Source organism: Cyphomyrmex costatus, unplaced genomic scaffold (genome assembly GCF_001594065.2).
Source record: "Cyphomyrmex costatus isolate MS0001 unplaced genomic scaffold, Ccosl1.0 scaffold797, whole genome shotgun sequence".
Lineage (NCBI taxonomy): Eukaryota > Metazoa > Arthropoda > Insecta > Hymenoptera > Formicidae > Cyphomyrmex > Cyphomyrmex costatus.
Window position 1 is genome coordinate 88036 of NW_017280372.1, and position 9361 is coordinate 97396.

General features: G+C 29.9%; 1 protein-coding gene across 1 annotated transcript in view; it reads right to left on the reverse strand.

The window, feature by feature from the left end:
* Positions 1-1502: 1502 nt before the first annotated feature.
* rudimentary (carbamoyl-phosphate synthetase 2, aspartate transcarbamylase, and dihydroorotase rudimentary) overlaps positions 1503-9361 on the reverse strand; it is a 36650-nt gene continuing 28791 nt past the window's right edge. Inside the window, exons 16-26 of the mRNA XM_018549125.1 lie at positions 8680-8844; positions 7838-7999; positions 7436-7607; positions 6858-6973; positions 5577-5985; positions 4664-5010; positions 3784-3925; positions 3516-3586; positions 3066-3244; positions 2091-2295; positions 1503-1805 (exon numbers count right to left, since the gene is read on the reverse strand). Of these exons, the coding sequence (XP_018404627.1) occupies positions 1608-1805; positions 2091-2295; positions 3066-3244; positions 3516-3586; positions 3784-3925; positions 4664-5010; positions 5577-5985; positions 6858-6973; positions 7436-7607; positions 7838-7999; positions 8680-8844 (2166 nt within the window). The 3' untranslated portion in view covers positions 1503-1607. The remainder of the gene's footprint in view (positions 1806-2090; positions 2296-3065; positions 3245-3515; positions 3587-3783; positions 3926-4663; positions 5011-5576; positions 5986-6857; positions 6974-7435; positions 7608-7837; positions 8000-8679; positions 8845-9361) is intronic.

The following is a 9361-nucleotide window of genomic DNA, read 5'->3' on the forward strand; positions in this document are numbered from 1 at the left end:
GATTGGTGCTACCAAAAACATGGCTGTTTTACGATGCGCAAGCAAATCTGCGCGGCTGAATCGAAAACGGAGCCTTATCCCTACTGTATTTCCTTATATTGTGGTAGTAGTATATAAAAGATATGTCGATGTGTTGTAAAACAGCGACATCTAGCGATTTCGTTAGACTTCAAGCTTTGCTTAAGGATCCCCTTAATGGTTTCAATAAGTTCTCTTGATAAAAAATTTGAATATTATAAAAGTTAATACTTTTACGTATTATATAAAGGTAACAAATTACTTTAAAAATAGTTTTCAAAAACAAAGCCTATAACAGTCTAGCTTAGATCTTAGCTACTTATATATAATTTTGCGTGAATTTATGAACTAATATAGGTATAGTCTTTCTAAACTGCGCGTCAAATAATTATCAGTCTTGAAATGTAACTCTAATAAACTATACCGTAGTACTATTACGAATTAAATTGATTAACAATTTAATAATTAATTGATGCTCTTTTCTGGCATCTTATATCAATGTTAAACTATATTAAAATCTGAAGATAACTCTTCTTATTACAAAAAGTATTACCTCGGCCGGGAATCGAACCCGGATCGAGTATTTTTCCATAATTTACTCATTTTTTTTTTTTTACATAATTGTCTCATATTATTTTAAATTATAATTTAATGTATATTTTTTCACAAAATATAAATATAAATATTACTAAGGCCTCGGTAGTCTAATTGGCTAAGACACTTGCGCGTAAAGCAAGCGATCCGCGTTTGACTCCCGGCCGAGGTAATATTTTTTTATAATAAGAAGAATTATTTTCAGATTAGTATTTTCAGATTTTAATATAGTTTAACATTGATATAAGATGCCAGAAAAGAGCATCAATTAATTATTAAATTGTTAATCAATTTAATTCATGATAGTACTACGATAGTTTGTTAGAGTTGCGTTTCAAGACCGACAATTATTCGGCGCGCAGTTTAGAAAAACTACATATATTAGTACATAAATTCATGCAAAATTATATATAAGTAACTAAGATCCAAGCTAGACTGATAAGCTTCGTATTCGTATTAGTTATGTTCTTATATTGACGGTCTTTAGATTTGAATATAGTTTTCAAAAAGTTTTATAACCCTGTATACCATTTTTCTTCAATATACTTCATAAAAAATTAACATGCGTATGTAAAAAATGTCTCTATAATTAAATTACTTTAACAAAAAGTATCTAAAATAGAAATTGCTTTAAAAAAAAGCTTTGTCAGAAAATTTTAAAATATTCGTAAAAAAAATTGCAATATAAAGCTGTGTCTTGTGCGTTTGTATTCTTTTACGTATCTAATTGTCTACTCAGCTTGTCTGACAAATAAATAATGTTGCCAAGCATTATGAATGCGAAATGAAGTCTTATTCGTACGCACGCGCAATGATGTGAATCCATAGTGATAACTAAATTAGATTATCACATTTGATTGAAATTTCTAAACGATATTCAGCTTGGCTCTTGCAAATTGCATCGTAGAAGAAATGTTGTGTCTTTTTCTTGGCGCAATCGTTGACCTCCTTCAGCAGACACTTTGCTTCACAAATGACGGGTTGCCACGATCAGATTAAATGCGTCCAAGGACCATGGCTAACAATGCCATGCGCACGTAGACTCCGTTTTCTGCCTGCCGAAAGTAAGCCGCCCGTGGATCAGTGTCAAATTCTTTGCTTATTTCGAAAACACGTGGTAGAGGGTGCATCACTGCCATCTTTCTTTTCGCACGAGACATCAGCTGCGGAGTTACTATGAAGAATCCGCACATCTGTTGTACATATAATGATTTTTAAAAAATTTAATTAACATGTCAAAAATTAATCTAAAAGTATATATTAAATAAATAAAAAGTGTGATTCAAAGTAAATACTTAGTTTTAAACACGTTAATAATTAATAATTTTGTATAATTTGGATGAATTAACGTAAAAATGTTTAATGAAATGTATATTAATTATTAAGAACGTAATTCGTACAGAGTTTCGTAATAAAAGAAGTACACGTATAGAATGTATACTTGCTTTATGAATTTCAGTACTCGAGTAACAACCCACCTTGTGATACTGTTCTTGAGTAGCGAAACGCTCACTTTGTATTCGCGTCATATAGAGTACGTCGGTATCGGGTAAAGCCTCTTCCAGAGCAGAAAATCTTTCTTGAGGGATACCACGTTCAGCAACATAATTAACGACATGGTTCGGCATATCAAGGCCAGGTGGATTAACATAGCGAAGTTCTACGTTGTAGAGGGTCAGTAGTCTACGTCAGAATTTAATAAATAGTATTTATTAAAGAAGAACATCTTGGCTTCAATAAAATGTCATAAAAAATAATTAGATTGTTTGCAATCAAAATTAATTGTAAAGTTTAAAATTATTCAAATTAAACTTGTTATTTAGAATCAAGTGGTTTCTTCGATTTTTATTGTCAGTTAGAAATATATTGTTTCTAACATACATATTTGAAAATTTAAACATTTAAAATTTATAAAAATATTTTTAAAATTTTATTAATATATTGGAATTAAATATGTATAGAAATTGAGTATTAAATTATGTTTGAGAAAAAAAATTTAATTTATTTTATTTTATTTGGTTTATTTAATTTTCTTCACAATCAAAGGTTTTAAAATATATTTTATGATTTGAAATCGACATTCTTTCAACAAAAACGTCTATAGAAATCAATATACAGTTTGACATATATGACTTTACACAAATTTATTTTTATATTGTTCAATTTCTGCAAGCAGAATGTTGTACATTTAAGACTATCTTAATCAATTGCACTTTTCATAGAAGACTATCTAAATTTAGAATTTAATTGTGTTTATATATGTGTGTATGTAATAGTTAATACACATTGATCAATATCAAAATTCATTACTCAAAAATTGTAGCACGTCTTAGCTTTCGAAAAATTTGATCATTCCTTTATAAGAAATATAAATTGTGCGTGATATTTACGATATTTCTCGCTTGCTTTTTGTAAAATTGATTACTTAAGCAGAATTTTTTTGTCATACTAACCTTGCAAGAGAATGGACGGTTCTACCATGCTTTAAATCCCCGACCATAGTAATCGTAAGACCGTTTACAGTTCCGAATTCGTCTCTAATTGTGAAAATGTCCAGTAACGCTTGCGTCGGATGTTCGCCGGTTCCATCACCAGCATTTAATATCGGTTTCCTACAATGCTGCGCTACTCTCTATATAAATTATTATTAATTTTGGATTAGAAAGACCTGTAGATATTATATAAAAGAAATTTTTATATTTCTCAATTATAATTTGAAAAAATTCGTGAAGTGCAAAATAATATGTGTACAATAAACATCATTACACTAGATAATTCTTTGATAAAAAAAAATTAAATAAGTGTTCCAAAAATAAAATTGAATTAAAAGAATTGGAAAAATAAAAAAGATTATTATTAAAATAAATTAAATAGTTTTTTATACTTATAATTTCAATACTTACAGCTGCTGCACCCGGGGCTGAGTGTCTGAGTACAATTACATCAGCGTATCCTGCCATAACTATTACTGAATCTAAAAATAATAATTCGATAATTTATTAGATATTCGACGAAAAGAAGACGAAGATTAGAAAAGAAATTACTTGCGCATTTTTTTATGTATAAATTATCTGTGAGCATTAAAATATTAGTTGGTTGAGTACATTCAATCCAATATTTATCAAGGATCGCTTTTATTATATGAAACAAATTCTTATGAAAAATAAAAACCTTCTAAGGTTTCGCCTTTCTTCACTGATGATGTAGAACCATCCATGTATATCACGCGTCCACCGAGACGTTCCATTGCGGCAGCAAAACTGCACGATGTTCTCGTACTGACTTCGTAAAAGATGGAAGCCATAATTTTCCCCTTAACCATACATTATATTTAATCTTTTTAATTAAGAAATTAAGAAATAATTTTGTATATTATTTAAAAATTCGAATGTTTGTAATAAGACTCAATATGTTTTTAAACAACTAATATAGAGAAACAAGGCAATGAGCCAATAAATTAAGTTAAAAATCTTTTAAATTAAATTAATATATTGCGAAGAATATCATCGTAATTATGTATTTTACGCGGGCGAAATGATGCGTTTAAAATCACAATTTAATTAAGGGGACGTTATTTCAGATTATTAGAGTTGCGTTTCAAGACCGACGATTGTTCGGCGCGCAAGTTGGGGGGAGGGGAATACATATATTACTTTGGATAAATATTGTGAAGAATATTACTACGTCGACTCGCCATCAGAGGTCTATCGATATTCACAAATTCTCGCAAGTGCTGAGATACGCGTATATCTCTTTATATAGATTCTCGATTGAATAACTATTGTAGGCGTATAAGATAGGTTTCCACTACAATGCCTTACTGATGAGTCCAGTAGTGGAAGCTGTGACGAAACGCCATAATTACGTGATATCCTGTAATATTGCTATGTGATTACCAGTAATATTTCTGTGTCAGTAATATTTGCTTTTTCATAAGGGTTTTAACTTAATTTATTGGCTCATTGCCCTGTTTCTCTATATTAGTTGCTTAAAAATTCGAGATCAACAAAATTTTTGAATTTTGTAATACAAATGATATTTAATTGTTTACCTTCAAAATGTGGTCCAAGGGTCGTTCTTTTCTGATAGCATTTCGGAAAGTTTCTGCTAAGTGAAATACATCCTTCAATATGTCTTTATTAAAGATATCCACGGTAAGCACGTGATGTCCGATTAGACTGTTGCTTGTATGGATAGTTGGAATTGATGCGACGGTAGTCATAAGCAGATTTGGATTACTGTCGCTTTTGTATCTAGTAACATTACTGATGGGCAACGGTGAAATAGTTCTTTGAGAGGGTAGCGTCTTGGAATGTTCTTTATCGATAGCGTCTGTATACGGCGCAAAGTGGACGCTTGATTTATGCGATGCTGGTTGCAAGAGATGTGTGAACGATTCTGTTAAAAAATAAAACATAAATTAACTAATTTTCATAATTTATTTGTTTTTATGTAGTGATTATAAATTATTTTTATTGTTATTACTTCTATTTTTGTCGTTATTATTATTATTATTGTTGTTATTGCTATTGTTTTTGCAATAACAAAATATGTGCAATATAAAAAATAACATTCGCGCGCGCGTAAAACATTTAATCTTATTCGCAAATATATTGGGTGGATCCATATATTCGTTCGGTTTTTGAAGGCTAAAATGAAACAGGTTTTTTTCATACAAAGGATGAATTTTAATCAATGATATCTCCTCCGTTTTTGTTGATGTGACAAGAGGTCATCAACAAAAACGGAGAAGATATCATTGATTAAAATTTATCCTTTGTATGAAAAACACCTGTTTCATTTTAGCCTTGAAAAACCGAACGAATATATGGATCCACCCAATAACATGCTTATCGATCTGTATCAATATATTTATAAAGGTGTATATTTTTTTTATCAATCTTTTTAAAACGTATTTCTAGGGCAAAGCAATTCTTTTATAATTTATGTTTGTATCATCATACCGATTTGTTCGTCTTCGTGTACATCAACATGTATACTTGGTTTTTCGTAGGTCGGTGATATGAGACTGTCTAATGATAACGCTTTGTTGGCAACATCTGTGAGCTGAGTTATTGGCGCATGAAGCGTTGATGGAGTCTTCGTATTATATTGTATATCCCTAATGTCTTGGCCAAATCCAGGATTTAATAGTACTTGTCCGTCAATGTAAGCAATCTCGCCTCTTAAAACCACTCTATGCACGGAGCCACGAACTTTCATTCCAGTAAAAGGCGTCCATTTCGATTTGCTGTATGACATTGCTTCCGGAATAATCCATTCGTCATCCAGATCGATCTCGATGTACGTGTTACGTTGATCGGGGATATTGAAGATTCTTTTGGGATTTCGATATAATTTGTCTATAATATCCTATAATTGATAAGTAGTTTTGTTTAAGTTTTTACAGCATTTAATAATGTAACATATATAACTTATTACAACTTATTACAAAATATACCTAAATGCATAATATATTTTTTTATCATAAAATAATTAACAACGTTCTTATACGTACGTATTATACATATGTATGTACGTATTATCTAACAATAAGTAGGAACGCGCGGTATTGCTTTAGTAAGATTTAGCTTGCAATTAGAACTATTTAGAATTTCTTAAAAATGATAAGTAAAAATGATCAATAAAAACCACTTCCTTTATTTTTACTATCAGTGCTATAAGTGGATTTTCACACTATTAGCTTTTACTATTAGTACTATGAGTGGATCTTTATGCGATACTCGAAGACTTATCTCGAATACTTATTATCAGAAAATAGCATTCATATGTAATGGAAGAGAAGTGATAAACATAAACATAAGACCGCGTTTAAGAAAAGCTTAAAAAATTTCAAAATTTTTTTCCAAGAGTAACACGCTTCTTGATAAGTTATTTCGCAGTTTTTTATTTAATGAACAAACTTAAACAAATGCATTATTTCTGTACCAACAGTTATGAAAATTAATATATATATATTATATATATAATTTATGTCACTTTTATAAAATTATAAAATTAGACTTTTATAAAATTAGATAAAAAGTTTCTTTTTCAACAATAAACTTCCCTTAAACACGTTGTTTTATTGCGTTAAATTAAATACGAAATGTATCTGAAAATCAAAATGACATATGCATTCTCGAGAGCAATTTTCGCGTTATCAAGTAAAAGTACTTATCGGCATTCCGTACTCATTACATCAGCCAGACATCGTTGAAAGTTATAATTCAAACAAAAAGTACCTCTATGGTCAGTCTTCCTTCATGCACGGCAGTCAGTAAAAGCGGTAACATAGTTTCCAATCCGGGAAATCCTGGTGGTGGTTTCTCAGAAGATTTCTCTTGCATAGTATGTGGAGCTTTACAAAGCAAATCAATGTCTCATTAAAAACGTGCGAATTATATAAGATAAGCATACGATCGCGTGATTTCGCACGTTAAAACTTATCCTTTAATATTTTTGAATAAAAATAGACAATGATCTCTTGCGAATTATCAAAACATTTGTTTTTATCGGAACACGTAATTGCTTATTATTTCTAAACAACAAGTGCAAGTGTCTGATATAATATCAAAGCCTTTGGATAAAAAGAATACTCTTGTATGATTTAAAAGCAAAGCGAAGTAGCTGTTATATAAACATGAGATGTCCATCATTTTATCTCCAAATTATAGAATAATGCTGCTTGTTATCGTTTTGAGATATTGAATTGAATTTATTCTGCTACGTGACTACAGCGCGAATTTTGTGAAAATTATAGCTTGTAATTTAATTACAACTACAATTAAAGACATTAATAGGAATAAATTTACTGACGTACCGTGATCGGTTGCGAAACAATCGATAATATCTATATTATCCCATAGAGCCTGTTGGTCCTCCTTTGTTCCCAAGGTAGGTCTTACATTACCTCTTCCATGGCCTATTCGGTCTAAATCTTCTTGACAAAGAAATAAGTATTGCGGACATACCTCGCATGTAACTGCCAATCCCTACAAAAATATATATATATATACATATATATATAGCATATAAGAAAATACAATTAACATTGATATTTTCATATGTATTTCAATTTGTTATAAAATTTTAAATTATTAAAATTGACTTTTAGTTTTTATATTATATTAATCATTGTGTTATACATAAGTCTTTTGCATATAATTATTTTGATTTTGTGATCAAAGTTTTTTTTATTGATATGTATTATTAAGATATTCACATGTTCTTTAGCAGCTCGAATGATTTGTATTTCCTCTTTACGTGCTACGTGACATATATGAATCGGTCTGCTGTGCAAACTCGCCAGCAGAAGGACAGCAGCTGTAGTTTGTCCTTCCGCATGTACGCACAAAGGATACTTTTTCGGCCAGCTTTCAAAGTGCTACAAAAAAGAAGTAGCATATTATACATGAAAATATAAATATTATAAAAAGTGATCATAATATTAAAGGACTCCTTATAATAAAATAATGTAAACAAATTTAAAAACGGCTATTAGGAGTCAACGCAGTAAGAAGTGCGCAATAAATATATACTTTCGATAATATACCAAAGTTACCAAAAGTATGGAAACTTCATGGCCGAGAGAGGTGTTTCTCATCGAATTTTTATGAATCAACACATATCTGCTGAGGATGGCTAAAATGCATAGCCGAAACGTCCAGAATTTTATTTGACTACTTTAAGATTTAGTATTAAACATATTTTTATATTATCGAAAGTATATATTTATTGCGCACTTCTTATTGCGTTGACTCCTAATATCCGTTTTTTAATTTGTTTACACTATAAATATTATGTTAATTACGTTTTATTTTGATAAAAATGTCATTGTTTTACAACAATTAAAATTGTTTCAAAATAATTTTCTTACAATAGGCGCCTAAACTTGGAACCTTCTCTATCTTTTTTATAAAACATATTTTTTAATTATAGATTATATACATTTCATACACATGTAAATTTATAAATAAACTAGAGGGATTTGTTAAAGAATATATTTCAGAAATATATGAGAGAGAGAATCTCTTAGTATCTTTTACAAGCGTGTAAATCATTTACCTTAATCCAAACAGTAAGATCAGTGAGACGAAGAGTTGTAAATGTCTCGTTCAGATACATTTTCAAAGCGGCTACGTGTGGTGCTATTTCACGTATATCATTATAATTATCTGATGAAGCTCCAGCAAAAAGTGCATAATCACATCGTGAGTCAGCTGCAGCATGCTATTAAAATAGACAGTAAATTATACTTTGTTGTTAATTTCATTATACCAAATTATTTACGATTATTCTTAAACGTGATTAAAATTTATTTAGCTAAAATTAATTGATAATAAAAAAAAGAACAAATATATAAAAACTGTGTGAAATTTTTAAACATCTGTATAAGAGAAATTAATATCTCACATATATACTGATAAATAAATATTCGTGTGTATGTCTTTTTCAACATAAAAAAATTTAAAGCTTATAACAATAAAACAAAATGTTATTTTTTAAGCTATTGTCATTATTTGGTATCATGTTGTTAAAACTTGGTTTCTAGTGGTTTCTATAGTTGCAACAATCGGTTTTAATAAGTATGTGATAGAGCTTGATTTCTGATTATCACTTACAATAAAATATATGAGACTTGAAATTGTATTTTTGAGACAATTTTTATTATACACGAGAGAGAGAGAGAGAGAGAGAGGGAGAGAGGGAGAGGGAGGGAGGGAGAGGGGGGAGAGGGAGAGAGAGG